Here is a 19,257-nt window from a genome sequence, read left to right on the forward strand (position 1 = left end):
CCTCCTGAGTGCTGGAACTAAAGGCATGCATCACCACTGCCTGGCTCCTAAGCCTACACTATAACGTACTTCTTTTGAAATTCATTTCCCTGTAACTGGTCAATGACTGAGAATAGGTCAAATTGACTATTGAATTAATAGACTCTCTAATTGGACTCTTTCTTGCTACCCTGGCTGACATATGCAAAGGTACTCTCAGTCAAATAGCCAGCAAGACTCCCCTTATGTGACTGCCGGATATCTAGAACACTCCAGATACCTTGAGGAAACTAAAGGGCAGTTGCAGTTCATTGTCCTGGCTCTTGAAGGCATAGCCTCAGCCAGGACTGTTGTAAACAGTTTGTACCACATTCTTATCATCACAAACTGCAGGGAACACAGTGTCTCCTCATCCCCATTACTCTATTTTTTTCTTCTTTCTTCCACCTTGCTTTGGACCTCCTCTTCTTCTCCTTGGACTTCCCCCTTGGACTGTCTTTCTACACACACACACACACACACACACACACACACACACACGTATGTATGTATTTGGATTTTTATATTTTTATAGATATAATTTTATAGTTACTATATATAATTTAGATTCTACATGTAAGCAAAAATGGGACACACACAGAATTTGTTTTGTACGTTAAGATAGTCTCTTATTCTAACCTAAACAGGCCTAGTACTCACACTGTAGTCCAGGCTGATCTTGAACACATACCAGTCTTCCTACTTCACCCTCCCAACTGCTGGAATTCTAAATGTAAGCTATCATGGGCAAACAGAAATCCTTTCCCCCTCTAGTATGTTTTGGTTCAGTTTGCCACAACTTGTTATCACCCAAGGAACTATGTAGATCAGGTTGCCCTATGGTCATGTCTATGAAGGAGTGGCTTGATTCTTAGTTAACATGAAAGATTCAGGTCACTGTGGGTAGCACCATTCTCGAGTCAAGGGGTGTTAAACTACATAAGACAGGAAAAGGTAAACATTGAGAAGTATCAAGAATAAATTAATAAAAAAATTTTTTAAAAAGACAGGAAAAGGATAGATTGAAGTTAGATTTAGGCAGGCAATATGGGTATATTTTTCTCTGCTTTTGACTGTGAATGTGATATGACTAGCTGCTTGAGTTCCTGCCTGACTTCCATTCAGTGAAATTCTTGAATTATAACCAAAATAAATCCTTTATTCTTTATGGTGTTTTCTGTCAGAGTGTTTTAGCACAGAAACAGAAAAAAAAATCAGAAAATATGTTGGTAGTGAGCTGGTAAGGTGGTTCAGAAATAGAACTGACATTGTTCAGCATTGGGATTTTTTTTAAAAACCTATGGGAGCTTTACATTTGGAGCATATTCTACATTATTAAACAGTATCAGACTTTGGAGGTAATGGTTGTAAAATTATGGTGTAACATAGCATGTGCTATGTCAAGTTAATATGGTAGAATGTTCTGGTTAGCTTTAACTGCCAATTTGACATAGCCAAGAGACCTCTGGGAAGAGTTATATAAATCAGGTCAGCCTGTGGGAATGTCTACAGGGAATTGTCCTGATTGTTAACTGACTCAGCACCGTTCCCTAAGGAAACCTGTCAGCTTTATTTGAGAGTAAGCAAGAAGGTATTCACAGGTTTCTTCCCTCTGCTTTCTACTGTGGATGTGATGCTTTAAGTTCCGGCCATGACTCCCCTGCCATAACAAACTATAGCCTGGAACTGTAAGCAAAATAAACATGTTCCTCTCCCGTGCAGCTTTTTGTTGAGGTGACACAGGAACAGAAATGAAATGATGACACACAATACTTGGGAATTTGAGTCTGGCATATTTGACTTAGCATGCTGGTATCCAGTACCATCCACTCTCTTAGAAAGGACCTAAGTTTCATTTGTCATGGCTGAATAAATGCTATTGGTGTATATATATAGCACATTTTCTTTACCCAGCTTGGATGGGCATCTATATGGGAAAATAATGCAGCACTAAGCTTGAATATGCGAGCACCTCTGTGGTGTGCTAAGTATTTCTCAGGAACAACATGGATGGATGATAGTGTTATACTACTTTGCAGTTTTTGAAGAACTTTCATACCAATTTCCAAAATGGCTAGGTTAGTTTACATTCCCACCATCAGTGTATGAGGGCTCCACTTTACCAGCATCCTAACTAGCATTTGTTGTTATGTGTGTTCTTAATCTTAGGCATGCTGTGTTATGATCAAATCTCAGGTAATTTCCATTTGCCTGCTACCTAAGGTTGTTGGATATTTTTCAACTACTTATTGGCTATTTGTGTTTCTTACTCTGTTAACTGTCTGCTCAGTTCATCTGCCTTCAAATTTGTTTTCTTGTTGATTTTCAGCAGTGTGGGCTGTGCTGGTAACAAAGGAATGGAGCAACAAAAACAGAAGAGGACAGGCAACGGGCATAATAAAAAGAAGACTGGAGGAGAGATGCCAACACCGGAGCAGTCAGTCAGCAGGCAGTAAGAGTGACAGAGAGAGAAGCTACTGAATACTGTGTCAGTGTCCAGCACAGGAAGAAGAATGGTGGTGAAAGGAGAGAGACAAGAGAGGGTAAAGAGCTGAAGCTAAAGAAAGATAAAAGTCTGTTAGGAAACTAACAAAAATCCACATGTATTCTTCACCAAAACAATTCCAGAGTTTCTTTATCCATTCTTCTACTGAGGGACACTTAGGCTGTTTCCATGTTCTGGCTATTATGAATAAGATCGCTATGAACATGGTTGAGCATATGTCCCTGTTGTGTGGTAGTGCATCTTCTGGGTATATTCCAAGGAGTGGAATAGCTGGGTCTTGAGGAAGCCCTATTCCCAGTTTTCTGAGATAGCACCAGATAGATTCCCAAAGTGGTTGTACTAGTTTGCATTCCCACCAGCAATGAAGGAGTGTTCCTCTCTCCCCACATCCTCGCCAGCATGTGGTGTCGCTTGAATTTTTGATCTTAGCCATTCTGATGGGTGTAAGATGGAATCTCAGAGTCATTTTGACTTGCATTTCTCTGATGACTAAAGACACTGAGTATTTCTTTAAGTGTTTCTCAGCCATTCGATATTCCTCTGTTGAGAATACTCTGTTTAGTTCTGAGCCCCATTCCTCAATTAGGTTATTTGGTTTGGTGGTATCCCTCAATAGAAGAATGGATAAAGAAACTGTGGTACATTCACACTATGGAATACTACTCAGCTATTAAAAACAAGGAATTCCCGAAATCTGTAGACAAATGGATTGAACGAGAAATGATCATAATGAGTGAGTTAACCCAGAAGCAGAAAGACTCAAATGGTATATACTCACTTATAACTGGACACTAGTCCAAGGGATATGTCCCATGAAAGTCTTCACTTACCAGGAAAGTGGGACAGAGGGAAGGATAGTCTGTTGGGACTTTAGGTGAGAGAAACATGGGAGAATGGGGAAATAGAAGGATCCAGAGGGTCCTAGAAACCTTCAAAAAGAACATTAAGATGAGCAGATCTGGGCCCAGGGATCCTGCTCAAACTATGGCAACAGCCAAGGACACTACGTGTAATAAAGTTTGAACCCCTACCCAAACCTAGCCAAAGGACAGGACATTCTCCACAGTTGAGCAGAGTGTGGGGTCTGACTTTCACACAAACTCTGGCGCCACATATTTGACCATGTCCCCTGGATGGGGAGGCCTGGTGGCACTCAGAGGAAGGATAGCAGGCTACCAAGAAGAGACTTGATACCCTATGAGCATATACAGGGGGAGGAGGTCCCCCTCAGTCACAGTCATAAAAGAGGGGAATAGGGGGAAAGTATTAGGGAGGGAGGAATGGGAGGATACAAGGGATGGGATAACTATTGAGATATAATATGAATAAATTAATAAAATATTTTTTAAAAAACTGAAGTGGAGACATAGAAAGGGAGGCACATGTCCTAAAGGTCACCAAGCCTAGACTCTTTCAAACATCCCACATGTCACACAAGCTCGGTAAAGGTTAGCATGACACAGAGGCTCCAGTGAAAATAACTTTATAATCTTGGGGGCAAGTAAGCCTAGATACACAAACAACTCAGATGACATGTCTAGAATTTACAAGAGTGTACATGTGGGGTTTCACAAACCATTCACAGAAAGAAGGCACTTTCAAGTTGTATGATCAGGACGTATTTCATGAAGAAAGTGTCTAGTAAGTGTAAAGTTGAAAGAGAAGACGGATGATGACGCAGCTCAGCGCTAGAGTGATCTCCTTGTATGCAAGAAGCCCTGGCTTGATTCTCTGGTTCACACATCACAAGATGCAAGAGTCCCAGACAGAAGGTATTGAATGAGTTATTACCTGGAAAGTGTGATGCTCCCATGTAGGATCTGGTGTAGAGGGAGTGCTCAGTGTTTTCATGGGCCTCTACTACTCGATCTAGTATACTGCATCTTCCCTCCTGTGATTCCTATTATCAGCACTATGTTAGGGACATATGTGTGTATGCATACAAGGATGTGACACTTTATAGCACTTATGATGGCGATCTCTAAAGCCACATAGTGGATACAGACCCATCAATATCAATGTCACCTTGTATGCCCATGTGGACATTCTGAGGGACTTCCTTAAAACAAACAAGCAAACAAACAAACAAGCAAACAAAACAACTTCCAGATATGAACTCTGTTCCCTGATATAGTGACTGTCTAAAAGATTATGAGATGTAACTTGTGAGTTTTTGTGAACTCATCCAAATCTTGTTTCAGCTATGGAGTTGAGGTGACTACTTCTCTGAGTGATATATCCAATACAACCACTTGAAGAATTGCAATTCACATAAACTTACACAAGTATTTAGCAAGCAAGACTTGCTTTAGATTTTGTTTTAGAATGATGGATTCTGCTTGTCAGTTTCAGATCACCTAGTAGTTGACAAAATATGTATCCTGCACATGTCTAGAAGGTACCATTTGAATCTGCAGGATGAAAAAAAAGCACCCAAACTGATCTTGGGATACACCATCTAACTCACTGGGGGGTTCAAAAGAACAAAAAGGTGCAGAAAGTACAACCTTGTTCTTTCTGAGATAAAACATTCACGTTTTGTTTGTTTGTTTATTTTTCTGCCCTTAGTCATCAGCATTCCTAAATCTGGGACTTTAGAGATTCAGACTAGAGGTTTATGCCTTTCACCTTCCCCTCCCCCTTCCCAGACTCACATTGCCAGATTTCCTGAGTGGAACTTACAGACTGTGGGCCTTTTGGTCCCCATATTTGAGATAACAAATTGAAATAACAAATCTATTTCTGAGATACCAGGCCTGTACAGCCAGTCCTTGCACAGAGAGGGTGCTTGTGTACTGATAGCAAATGGATTTTTATTCTAGAACAGGAAAAATGTTCACATAAAACAAAACTGAATTGGTAGAGAAAACTTCATAAAGTTTGTGGAAACAACTTGAAAGACAAAATTAATTTGTTTAAAATTTTTTCAAGGTCAACTCAGAGTTCTTTAGTTAATGTATAAAATTTTCAAAAGGAGTTAAGACATTTGAATCACATTTTTATACTGGATACTGAACTCAACTGGAAATTGAAGTTGTTCTCTAAAACAAACCAAGTTTTGTTACAGCTTGAGTCTGGTTTAATAAAAACACTCTTTAGCTGTATCCATTTTCTACGTTGGTAAACATATTAGCAAAAACCCGGTTTTAAAGCATGCATATTTATATGCATACAGTTCTAAATATCAGAATTGCAAACTCTTTTCTTAGTAACATACTCCCAAGTTGACTATATTCATAAATTTTTATCATATTCACCCCCATTGGCCTCTTATTCGCTCCTCCTTCTAATGAATTCCTTCATCTTCCCATCTAGTCCTATTTTTATGTCTTTTGTTTGATTCATTACATTACATTTAATTAAGGTTTCTTGAATGGCTATTTACTGAAGCACAAGCAACTTAATCATTACCTATACCACTGGGGAAACAACATCCCCCTAAGCAACTGTTAACTGCCAATCACCACTGAGGAAAAAGAAACCCCCAACACACCATCAACTCTTAACTGCCAATAGTTCCTTTGGCTTCCATGGTGGAATGTTGATAGGCTCCATCTCATTTAGAACCTGGACAGGTAATCACAACTGCCAAGCAGATACTGTTTATATGAACAGAATAACTTCTAATAAATTATTCTCACATTATCTTTCCCTGGATGACTCTCTTTAAAGGTCTCAGCCTCTAAGCACAGGATTTGATGGTTGAGCCAGGGAGACTGTTCCAAGTCTAAGGCCACTCAGGAAAGCACGGTAAATATTAGACTATATAGAATTACATAGTACCATCTTATTGAAAACAACCATAAATTAATATTAAGAAAGAAAAGAAAAATAATGTGTAGTATTTAACTATTTCTTGTATCACCACTTAGAGTAATAGGTAGCCAAACTATAGTCACTTATCGTAAATGCTCCAATATCCTGGCAATTTTATCTGTATCTTTCTTCAAGCCATCCTAAATTTGGAGACTTAAATAATACTTTGAAGTTTATTTTATAGTGAAGATTTTCTTTTTCCCCACAAACCTATAGAAAGTTATAAACATGTATTCTGTTCACTTTGTGACAAGCAAAGTGTTACAAAAAGATTTATCTGATATACTAGTAGTCATGAGTTACATTTTTTAAAATGTTCAGTCAAGAGGCTCTCCTGATAGTAACATTTTCCTAACTGTATTCTAAATACTTACTCTTATATACACAAATAATTGTAACTCTCACCCTCATGAAAGAAGCCTCTTTTTGCAGAAGACAGAGACCAACATAGAAAGCCACAGCTGGAAGAATTAGGAGGTGTGGAATTTTTGAAAATGGTGCATCACTGAAGAGGGACTTTGAAGTTTTTACAGGCCTTGCAATGCCCTCTCCTCAGCCATCTGATCAAGATGTAGCTTTCAGCTACGTCTCCAGCACCATTTCTGCCTGTGTCCTGCCATGCTTCCTGCCAGGATGATAATGGACTAAACTTCTGAAACTATAACCAAGTCTCCAACTAAATATTTTCTTTGATAAGAATTGTTTTGTTGTCTTTTTTACTGCAACAAAACGATGACTATGACAGAAGTTGGTGCCAGGAAGTAGGCTTTTGCTCTGACTGGCATGACCATGATGTTTGTGCGCAAAATGTGGACTTTCAGACTTGAATGCGCTAAGGGGTGCATAATGGGCCATACTAGTAGGACCATGAAAGGCAGTGCTGCTGAGAGCAATGTACATTATGATGGACTGGCTCAATTGATTTCAGAGTAGCCTAGAAAGCATTGTTGTTATAAATTAGTGAAGACTGTAGCTCCTTTCTGCCCTTGTCTAAATAATCTGCCTGAGGCTAAGTGAAGAGTTGTGGATTAGTAGTACTGACAGAGGAGATTTCAAGATAGCCTAGTATTGACACTGGGGTATAGTAATTAGTGATCACCCTTATGCTGATAATGAAAAGAGGAAGCTGAGCAAGGAAAAATGCAAAATGTACAGCTTGAAGAGAAAAGAAGCACCAAGATGTGTAATAGAGCTAAGTCCTGTGCTCAAGGAGATGTAAAGCTTAAAGAAAAGTAGTGAAGGAAAGGATCAAAAACAAAAGCTGATGCAGATGTGACTGAACTAGGGGGTCATGCTTCAGCAGCAGTAACTTGGCAGCTTCAGACATGTGGTTCTGGTTTTAGAGTCAAGGATACAAAAAAGGGGTTTTGAAATTTCCCCCCGTAGATAAGGAAAGTCACTGAGGCCAGGCATGTGTCAAGATTGTCTCCTCATGAAAGCCCAGAGAGGCCATTGTATGAAGTTGTGATTGAGAAACCTGGATTACATCGGAGACCCCAAGATTTTGAAGATGTCAGAGACATGGGATACCTGCCAAGAAGAGATGATAGCAGGGAGTGGAACCAGCTCAAGAGAGAGAAGTGTCAACAAAGCTAAAAGGAGTCAGAGATCTGAAGAGCACCTTGACAGACAACACAGAGATGCAGAATTTGGAGTTTGCCCTGCTGGTTTCTGGTTTGGTTTGGTCTGGTATTTCCTCATTATGCTCTCTTTTGTCTCTTTTGAAAGTTAATATATATTCTATGCCATTGTATTTCGGAAGTATATAATTTGCTTTTTAATTTTATAAGGGGCTACAATTAGAGATTGCCTTGAGTTTCAGAAGTGTCTCCAGACTTTTAAACAGTGTTGAGATTGTGATAGACTATGGAGACTTTTGAAGTTAGACTAAATGTAATTTTTCATTATGATATAACCTAGAAGTGGAATGTGGTGGTTTGAATATGGATGTCTCCCCATGGCTCATAGATTTGAATGCTCTGTCACCAGGGCGCTATCTGAAAATATTAGGAGGTGTGGCTTTGTTGGAGGAGGTGTGTCACTGGGGGTGAGCTTTGAGAGTTCAAAAGCCCATGCCAAGTCTAGAGTCTCTCAGACAGCAAATTAAGATGTAGTTCTCAACTGCTTCTCTAGCATTTTTGCCTGTGTGTCACCATGGTGATAACAGACTAAACATCTGAAACTTTAAGCCAGCCCTCAATTAAATGCTTTCTTTGATAAGAGTTGCTTTGGTCATGATGTCCCTTCACAACAATGAAACACTAAGGTTTTTTTTCACTTGATTGGTTGATTTTGTTCTTTCAAACATGTTCTTATGAAGTTCAGCCTGTCTCTAAATGTCCTATGTGTAGCAAAGGCTATCCTGAACTACTTCTTGTCCTACCTTAATTTCCCATGTGCCATCACAGGGATATAATTCCACTTCTAGCGGGGCACATCGATTCGGACTTCTGACACTATATGCAAAATTGAGCCCTGTCAGCTCCTGATCCTGGCCTACCTTGACACTAATGTGATCACAGACCTGATTAGAAGCTATTGGGAAACATGGAGGCTACAGTGTGAAACTATTTCTGTTATTTAATTGTACCCTCTTCCAGCAGAGCATTAATAGACTGGTTTTTCCAAACTGTAGGGAATCCATCCTCACCATCTCTCCATTTCACTTCTCATAGAGGCATAAAGGGCTCATGCCTTGTGCCTTTCTAAGAATATCAGTGTTCACATTGGCTTATTACCTCCTCTAAGAGTTGTATTCCTTGTGGTTGTAGAATGGTCAATTAACAGAGCATTCATTTGGCTTTTACTGTGCTCCACATGGGCCCTATGTTTCCTATAAAACCCATGGACATAGCTCAACACAGTGTTTAAAAGGAAAACAGTATCCCTGTTGATCCTTGACTCTACAACAGCTTTGGAAACCAAGGCTAAATCATGTTCAACCTCGAAACTATGCCCAGAAAAGAAACTATCTCAGAAAGACTAGGAAGCCTGGAACCACAAACTACTGCATAAACTATAACGTCTACACAGAGCTGTTCATCCTACATGTTTAACCAACCCATCTACCCTAGCTTCTCCCATATGAAGTCAGTTCTTCTGTGATACTATCCTGTAACATACATGGGGAGGGGTATGTTTTAGACTACTATAAGCCACAGATATAAGCCAAATACATGGCTTTTCAGCATCAGACAGCTGTTTAACCGACAGGGTACTCTAGGCCTAGGCTTCTCACAAAGAACATGACTTGAGAAAAGGTATCTGAATATAATGATTGATTTGTTCCATGGCATTCTCACTGAAGGCCACTGGGCTAGAAGAAACCAATGTTCTATAACCGGTTAGACCTGCCTGAATTGTAGGTCTTAAGTGAAATAGCATTTATATACAATTGTTTAGTATACCAGTGTGCACAGAAAACTGAAGGATATGTTCCACTATAGGTACCAATGCTTATGTATATCTTCCCTTTTAAACGAGGCAGAGAATTAATTTTTTTCTAAAGGAAAACACAGATCATAGTTTCTATTTTGTATGTTCCCTTCTGGTTTCACCATTACCCCTCAGTGCTCAGTCAACACACCTGATCTTTGAGGACATACTAACAGTGTATCACTCTCTGCTCCCCCACAAACCACCATTACCTACTGAGCTGCAGCATTCCCAGCCAAGAATGAAGTCTTTCCCATCACAGTCCTTGTTTTCACTAACCCCTCTCCAGATAGGAGCACCATTCTGGTAATCCCAAGGCCTTCCTTGCTCAGAGCCTGCCAGGAAAGCTTCTCTGTGTAGGATAAAGGGGCAAAAGAAAAAAAATACCCGCCTGACTCTGACTTGCTCCTAAAGACCAGGGCCAAGGAAAGAACACACTGACCCAGACTTGACCCTAAGACTAGGGCTGAGGAAAATAAACACATTGACCCAGACTTAACCCCAAAGACCAGGAATAAATCTCATGCCAGGATAGCTCTCAGAGTCTTGTGGGGCCAGACCTTTGGCGGGAAAGGTTCTCTCAGGCAGAGCAAATCTGTAACATTTTCGCTGGGGAAACTAGCCCAGGTGGGAGCAAAACTGTTACTTTTGCTTTGGCTGCAGCAGCTGAGCGGAGCTGTAACACTTCTGTAGGGGCCCCCTTTCCTGTCAGTGACGCAGCGCTTACATGCTGGCCTCTCCCCTCAGCTTCCTCTTGACACCAACGCCACTGCTCACACCACCCCCATTAGAAACTTCCGCCCAGAAATCAGCTTAAGTATCCCATGCTGACCAACTTTTCTGTGGCAAGCCCCCACCCACCTGACCCCTCCCCATATCGCCCCACATCTTGCACTCTTCGGTGTTTCACGATCACCTCTAGCTCAAAACGACGGACTGAAATGAATCAGAACCACTAGTAACGGTTTAGACACTTTAATACAATGTCTTATTTGTCCCCCAGCAAGGGAGACATGGGGGCTGATTTGACCCTTGAAAGATGGGGTCTAGCCTCTGAGACCCAAATCTCAGTTGGCATCAGATTCTAGTGTCTCAAAAAAGGTTTTGAAGAGTCTACGAAGCCCTCTTTTTTTCTTTACAACTCTGATCACGTGTTCTGGAGCTATGCGCTTCTTGCCGTTGATATGGGCTTCCTCGCCAGCCAGTTCAAGGAGGTTGGAGGTCACGGACTCAAGAACAGCAGCTAGGAACACCGGTGCAGAGGAGCTCAGGCGCCGGGAGTAGTTCCCCTCTCTCAGGAAACGGTCAACACGACCAACCGGAAACTGAAGTTCGGCCCTTTTGGAGCGGGAAACGATCTCTTTTTGTTGTTTGCCTTCCATTGTAGCTAGTTGGTGTTTTTCACTCCTCTGGCCTGGGTCTCTCAAAACACCAGCTTTTATAACCACCAAGAGTCAGAAGAGGTCTTTGTGACAACATATTTTGTGATGTCATTGGTGCCCACTGGGCTCTGATCCTCCTTCAGCCTAGAAGTATCCATGATAGGAAACTGTTCACATTAGCGAGTACATCCCTCTTTGGGAGGAAACTGTTCTGCTTTATTTCAACAGTACAGAAAAAAAGTGTTTTTCAATTAAAACTGTTCATCCCACCTTAGGATACCATTCCATCTTCTATGATTTTAGCATTGCCTGTGACATTTTGTACATCCTTTTCCAGACTGTTGGTCACTAAGAGATGTTACAATTTGAACATGAAATGCCCCCCAATAGGCAGAAGAATAATTTCAAGGAATCCATTAGTATACTGAGACCCTGCTCATGGGTTAAAAAATAGTCCAATATGTAAAATCTGAGTTTTGGCCTATAGCTATGGCTTATTTGTAGAAATACAGGCCTCTGAATCAATTTCAGGGCAGTACTGAAGAAGGCCTTAATTTGAGAGAAGCCCATAGTAGGTTTGAAGGAACTCTAGCTAGGATGGGCATGGCAAGCATGGCTCTGGCAGGCCTTGACCTTCTCCCCCATTCCCTCTTCCTTGCTGAAAACTGTTAGAATACATCCCTAAAGCTAGCCACCAAGGTCTAGTCCCTTATTTGACACTCCCTCCTCCTGAGACCAATTACTAAGGGTCCAGAAAGCAATATTAATATTGAACCAACATATCAATATCAAATCACTGATCACTGTGTGTCTGGGACACGAGAGAAAGCGACTTGGCCCCCTGTGGAGTCCAGCTTGTCCCAAGGACAGATAGCTTTTGTTTAAAGATAATAAAAAGTCCAGCTTGATTCAATGTCTCAGTCTGTGCCCTGGGTCCAACTTGACTCAAGGTCTCAGTCTGTGCCCAGGGTCCAGTTTATCTCAAGGACAACCAGCTGTGTCTAAAAATATTCCACTGCCCCTAAAATGTACTAACCCCTCCTTGCTAGCCTGCTAAATTCTGCTTTTGCAAAAAGATATTTTTTTAAAAAGCACTTGCTTCTCTCCTATTGGGACTCTAGGTGACAGAAGCATGGGAGAATGGGAAAATAGAAGGATCCAGAGGTTCCTAGAAACCTACAGAAAGAACATTATGACAGATGGATCTGGGCTCAGGGGTCCTGCTCAAACTATGGCACCAGCCAAGGACAATACGTGCAGTAAACTTCAAACTGCTACCCAGATCTAGCCAATGGACAGGACAATCTCCACAGTTGAGTGGAGAGTGGGGACTGACTTTTACTCAAACTCTGGTGCCCCATATTTGACCACGTCCCCTGGATGGGGAGACCTGGTGGCACTCAGAGGAAGGATAGCAGGCTACCAAGAAGAGACTTGATACCCTATGATCATATAAAGGGGGAGGAAGTCCCCCTCAGTCACAGTCATAGGGGAGGGGAGTAAGGGGAAAATGGGAGGGAGGGAGGAATAGGAGGATACAAGGGATGTGATAACAATTGAGATATAATATGAATAATGAATAATATATATATATATATATATATATATATATATATTATTTTTTAAAAGCACTTGCTCCTGCTTTTTGAGGTCTGCAGTTTGAAAGATCTGGACAGATCCCGACATGCTGGTTCAATAAAATTCCTGTGTGTATTGCATCAACATCAGACTCCATTTCTCTGTGGGGACTCCGGATATAGACTAGAGATCTCTTTGAAGGTCTCAGTCTTACATTGGAGGTCTCACCGAGATTCACCTGTAAGGCTCGTGTCTGAAAAAGGGGCTGAGACTTACTTCCCAGAACCCACAGAGACACAAGAGTCCAAGTCCAATGCTAATGCAAGGAGTTTTATTGTTCCGCCACAGCAGGGTCAACTATGCTCTGAAGCAACAGCGACCCCGAGCAAACAAAACTAGGGCCTTGGATACCCTTACAGAAGCAGAATTCGCACATTATGCTGAGCTTACAGAAAGGATTGGCTAACAAAAATGCTCTTTAAAACGATTGGCTGTTAATTAGGCAAGTGAGGTTCAAACAAGGGCCAGGGTGTTTTGCCAGGTGTTTGGAGGCGTGGGTTTTATTGGAAAGTATCGAACTGTTCAATGGAAAGTACAGCCCTTGGGGTTATTCGGCAAGCTTAAAGTGGAATAAACAACCTAAGTTTAGCTGGGGTGAGCCATAGGTCATGAAGTTGGAAAATGGGGCTCTTTCACATCGAGTCCCCACCCAGACCTGGACTCCAGTCGAGGAATTGTTAGGTAAGGCGGCCGCCACTCTTCTTTGTCTGTCTTCTTTGTCTGTCTCTCTGTCCCTCCACGTTCTTTAGTTTCACTTTGGAGGTCGAGCATTTGGGTTAGTCACAGTGTCAAGGTGGCTCCTTACCTGTGCCAGGAGACAGTGTACCTCCTCCTGATGGGGAGGCTGGAAGACATTCCTGACCTCCAGGAAGGGAGAGTCTATCCCCTCCACTTGGGGAGTGATCTCAGCCCACCTGATCACTGGGTCAGACTGCTCACTTGGTTCTGGTTCTGGTATAGTCTGGACTATTGTGGCTTCCGGCGCCATTTTTGTTTACTTGTGTCTATTTGTGTGGACTTTCTCAATATGGGACAGAAGGAATCAATCCCCTTGACTGTTGCGCTAGATCACTGAACATACATACCGACTAGGGCACATAACATGTCCCTTGCAGTGAAGAAAGACAAACTTGTCACTTTATGCTGGGCAGAGTGGCTCTCTTTTGGGGTCGGCTGGCCAGACACTGGGACTTTTGACTTGCCAATTATAATGGCTGTCAAGCAAGTCATTTTTGGTATCGGGTCCATTGCCCATCCCGATCAAGTCCCTTACATTGTTGTTTGGAAAGAGCTAATCACTGACCCACCCACCTCAGTGAGACCCTTTCTCCCCTAGACTCTCCCCAGGGTCCTAGCTTTACAGGAGCCACAGCCTGGAGCTCCAATTTGACCATTGGCTCAACCAGATGTTCCACCCGTCATGCAAGAAGACACAGCTGTGGCAGATCTTCTGCAAGAGTCCCCACCTCTACCTCCATACAATCCTCCTCCTCCACTGCCATTGCTACCCCACACTCCCCCTCCCCATCCTGCACTCCCACCTCGATTACCCCCTATTTCCTCTCCCTTCTCCCCTCTCCCCCTGAAACTCCCTCTCCTGCAAAACCTACTACCCCCAACCTATCCCCACCCACATCCTCAGCCCCACTCTACCTCTCCTTCCAGGACCTAGACCCCTTCCCCATTGAGGGTCCTGCTGCCAGGACCCGCAGTAAACGAGCCGTCCAGCCACAGCCATCATCCAGGTTGTTCCCACTATGTGCCATTGAGTCACCCGATGTTCAGGGACACCAACTTTTGCAATACTGGCCTTTCTCCTCAGCCGATCTTTATAATAGCCTCCTTTCTCTGATAACCCCACAGGTTTAACTAATCTTGAGTCTATTCTTTCTACACATCAGCTGACATGGGATGACGGCCAACAACTTTTGCAGACCCTCTTCACCACTGAGGAGAGGGAAAGAATTCTAGAAGCTCGCAAGAATGTGCTTGGACGAGATGGCCATCCCTCCTAGTTACCCACTGACATTGATGTTGGATTCCCCCTCCAGCGCCCCAACTGGGACCCCAATTCAAACGCAGGTAGGGAGCGTCTCCAGGTCTACTGCCAGGCTCTGTTGGCAGATCTCAAAGGGACTGGCCGAAAGCCCACCAATTGGACCAAGGTACATGAGAGGTGAGACAGGGAAAAGAAGAGTCATCAGCTGCCTTCTTGAAGAGACTAAGGAAGCCTTTAGACAATACACTCCTTATGATCCTAATACAGAAATTAATAAGGCTATGGTGACTGTGGCACTTGTGGAGCAAACGTATCTAGATATAAGGAGGAAGTTACAAAAGACAGAAGGCATACAAGATAAGTCGTGAAGAGAGATTACTGAAATAACTGAGAAACTATACAATAATAGAGAGACAGAGGAAGAGAAAGAAGAAAGAAAGGAAAGGGAAAGAGAGGCTTGAGAAGACAGGCGAGACAAGAAACATTAACGCAATCTGCAATGAATAATAGCTGCTGTGGTCCTAAACGGGAGACTTCTAAAATGGGAGGCAAATGCCCCCCCTTAAAAACCAATGTGTGTATTGTAAAGAGATGGGACATTGGGTTAAAAATTGTCCCACTTTGAAGACAAAAAAAAAAAAAAAAAAAACAAATAATGTGTCCCTGTTCAAAAGCCCTGATACTAGATGAGGACAGTGACTAGGGAGGTCAGGGCTCGGACCCCCTCGCCAAGCCCCGGTTAACTCTGAAGGTCAAGGGGAAACCCATACATTTCGTTGTAGATACAGGCGCTCAACATTCGGTCCTCACTCATGATTTGGGTCCCATATCCTCCAAGAAACCGTGGGTTCAAGGGGCAACAGGTACAAAGCAATATCCATGGACTACCCGAAGAACGGTTGATTTAGACATGGGATGGGTATCCCATTCATTTATGGTCATTCCTGATTGCCCCTACCCATTCCTAGGAAGGGACCTCCTAAGCAAATTTGGAGTTCAAATCCATTTTCTGCCATAAGGACCCCACCTCAGAGGGCCCCAAGGGGACTCTCTACCAACATTAACTTTATGTCTGGAAGATAAGGACATTTTTTTTTAATTTAACCAGTTACACATTGGCTCCCTGAGATGGGAACATGGATTAAAGATTTTCCAGGGGCATGGGCAGAAACAGCTGGAATGGGAAAAGCAATTAACCAGGTTCCGATAGTAACGGAGCTTAAACCAATAGCCTTTCCCATTGCTGCTTGCCAATAGCCAATGTCAATTGAGGCCCGAAAAGGAATAATGCCTGACATTGAAAAACTGTTAGAACTAAAAATTTTAAAACCTTGTCAGTCACCCTGGTATACACCCTTATTGCCAGTCAAGAAACCAGGCACTGATGACTACAGGCCAGCTCAGGACTTAAGGAACATCAACTCTCAGGTGTTAGACATTCATCCCACCATGCCTAACCCATACACCCTCTTGAGCTCCCTTCCTCCAACCAGGACTTGGTACACAGTGCTTGACCTTAAGGATGCCTTCTTCTGCTTTGAATTGGCTCCCCAGAGCCAAGAAATGTTCACTTTTGAGTGGCAAGATCCTCAAAGAGGGGCCACTGGACAACTGACCTGGGCCAGACTACCACAAGGATTTAAGAACTCGCCCACTATCTTCGATGAGGCACTCCACTGAGAGTTACATGCATTTCAAGCCCTCCACCCATATGTGACTCATTTGCAATATGTAGATGACCTAATAGCAACAGAGGACCAAGAACATTGTCTCCAGGGCTCCCAAGCTTTGCTGCAGGAACTGAGTAGGCTGGGATACCGAGCATCAGCTAAGAAAGCACAAATCTGCTAGCAAAAGATAAAAATATCTGAGTTACATACTTTCAAAGGTCGATGGCTTTCCAAGGCCAGAAAAGAAACTATCTTAAGCCTCCCGGTTCCCACCACTCTGAAGAAATTAAGAGAATTTATGGGCAGGGTAGGCTTTTGCCGCCTCTGAATACTGGGATTCGCTGAACAAGGGGAGGACAACCCTTTAATTGGACTAATAAAGAGCAGGAGGCATTCAAAGCCATTCGAACTGCTCTCCTCAAGACCCCTACCTTAGGACTGCCGGGCCTAGAGAAGCCCTTTCACTTATATGTGGATGAACGAAATGGTACTGTGAAAGGAGTACTAACCCAGAAACTGGGACCATGGCAGCACCCAGTGGCTTTGCTTCCTGACCCAGAGATGCCTCTCACTGACCATGACTGTCACCAGATACTAGCTGAGACACACAGTTGGAGGAAAGACCTCAAAGACTCTCCACTCCAAGGAACCAACATGACTTGTTTCACTGATGACAGCAGTTTCCTCCTGGATAAAAAAAAAAAACGCAAAGCAGGAGCAGCTGTCACTACCGAGGACACCATCATCTGGGCTAGCAGCCTGCCCTCGGGAACTTCTGCCCAGTAGGCCGAGCTCATCGCTCTAACCAAAGCGTTGGAACTAGGTCAAGGTAAGAGACTCAACATCTATACTGACAGGAGGTATGCTTTTGCGACAACTCATGTCAATGGAGCCATCTACCAACAATAAGTTAACAAATTGGACAGAAAAGAAATTCACAGCAAACTAGGTCTTTGACCTACTCTGGGCCCTGCATTTGCCAAAGGAGGTGAGCATTATTCATTGGTGCTGCCCACCAAAAAAAAAGAAAGAAAGAAAGAAAGAAAAAAAGAAAGAAATTCCTCAGTCATTAAGGGAAATAATTTCGCAGATCAGGTGGCCAGGCAAATTGCTACTGATCCAACAACCAGATTAAATGACCTGTTCAACAACAAAGAAACTACAGAATCCTGGTCACTTTAAATGCTCTGACCGAGACAGATCCTCCCCACTTACAATTGCCAATATCAATGGACAAAAGGGTGGCTATTCCTTACTTATACCTCAGAGGAACAAGAATGGAACAGCAGTTTCAAGTCCAACATTTACTCAGACAGATTTTAGAAAACTATAAAGGCAAGTTATCCTCCCCAAGGAACAGGCCAGATAAAACAAAAATCTGATTGAACTTGTCAAAGCTTCCCCTGTGTTTGTGCCAGCTCTTAGAGACCTGGTGAATGAAGTGGTTACTGCCATAGCATTAACAGTTGCAAGAAATATGGTCAAAGGGGAAAATGGTTCTGGGGGGACAGACCTGGTGTCTTTTGGGAGGTTGACTTCACAGAAATCAAGCCCAGTAAATGTGGTTACAAATATTTACTAGTGTTTATAGATACCTTTTCAGGCTGGGTAGAAGCTTTCCCCACCAAGCATGAGACTGCATCCATAGTGACCAAGAAGGTCCTAGAAGAAATTCTGCCTGGGTTCGGAATACCTAAGGTAATAGGGTCAGATAACAGACCTGCTTTTGTGTCTCAGGTAAGTCAGGGTCTTAGTCAGGTACTGGGGACTAATTGGAAATTACATTGTGCCTATCATCCCCATGGCTCAGGATAAGTTGAAAGAATGAATAGAACAATTAAAGAGACCTTAACTAAATTGACTTTGGAGACTGGCACAGACTGGGTGATGCTCTTTCCTCTAGTCCTGTTCTGAGTGCGAAACACCCCCTACAAGTCAAAATTAACTCCCTGTGAAATCTTTTTTGGGTCCCCAACTCCCTTGGCTGACACTGGGCCAACCCTCCAGTTGTCAGACAATCACCCTTGAGACCTCATGGCTAGACTCTTAGCCCTGTAAGCTATACACCAGGAAATCTGGTCCATTTATCTGCCTTGTATGCTCCAGGTACCCCTGAGGTTCCTCACAACTTTCAGGTCGGAGATGTTGTACTTGTACGGAGACATCGCACTGCCTCCCTTGCACCCCGGTAGAAAGGATCATATACTGTCTTACTGACCACACCAACTGTGCTCAAGGTAGACAGCATCTCCACCTGGGTACACACCTCTCATGTGAAGCCAACAGTCACCCCCATTAATCCTGAGGACACCTATAAATCCACAAGATTGACAACCCGCTGAAACTCAAGCTCAAGGAAACCTCTCCATCAAACTGAAGTTCCTGTTCACACTTGTAACCATATGTACTGTGTCGGGCAAACCTCCACCTTCTCCCCACATGCCCATGACTCAAACCTGGTCTGTACTGTCAGCCCTGGGAGATACCGTCTGGTCTGTCACTGAAGATCACCCACCATGGACCTGGTGGCCAGACCTGACCCCACACATTTGTAAACTAGTAGCCAGACTTGTTACCTGGGACATTCATAATCATGAGGACAATACACACCCTTCAGCTGAAGAAAACTGTGTCCCAAGTGGGATAGGAGGCTCCAATGGATGCTCTGGACAATTTTATAGAGCCAACTTCCGGTCAGCACAGTTCTATGTCTGTCCAGGACAAGGTCTTACAAGAGCACAGCAACACAAATGTAGGGGAGCATCTGATTATTATTGTAAAGTCTGGGGATGT

The 19,257-nt window shown here is 43.0% G+C and overlaps 1 protein-coding gene and 1 pseudogene across 1 annotated transcript; one reads left to right on the forward strand and one right to left on the reverse strand.

Moving 5' to 3' along the window:
• Positions 1–10,842: 10,842 nt before the first annotated feature.
• Positions 10,843–11,157, reverse strand: LOC127184740 (histone H2A-Bbd type 1). The gene has a single exon (XM_051141093.1). It carries the CDS (start codon positions 11,155–11,157, stop codon positions 10,843–10,845), a length of 315 nt encoding a protein of 104 aa, XP_050997050.1.
• A 2,740-nt stretch (positions 11,158–13,897) lies between these two features.
• On the forward strand, positions 13,898–16,645 carry LOC127184741 (uncharacterized; annotated as a pseudogene).
• Positions 16,646–19,257: the final 2,612 nt, after the last annotated feature.

Source organism: Acomys russatus, chromosome X (genome assembly GCF_903995435.1).
Source record: "Acomys russatus chromosome X, mAcoRus1.1, whole genome shotgun sequence".
Taxonomy (NCBI): domain Eukaryota; kingdom Metazoa; phylum Chordata; class Mammalia; order Rodentia; family Muridae; genus Acomys; species Acomys russatus.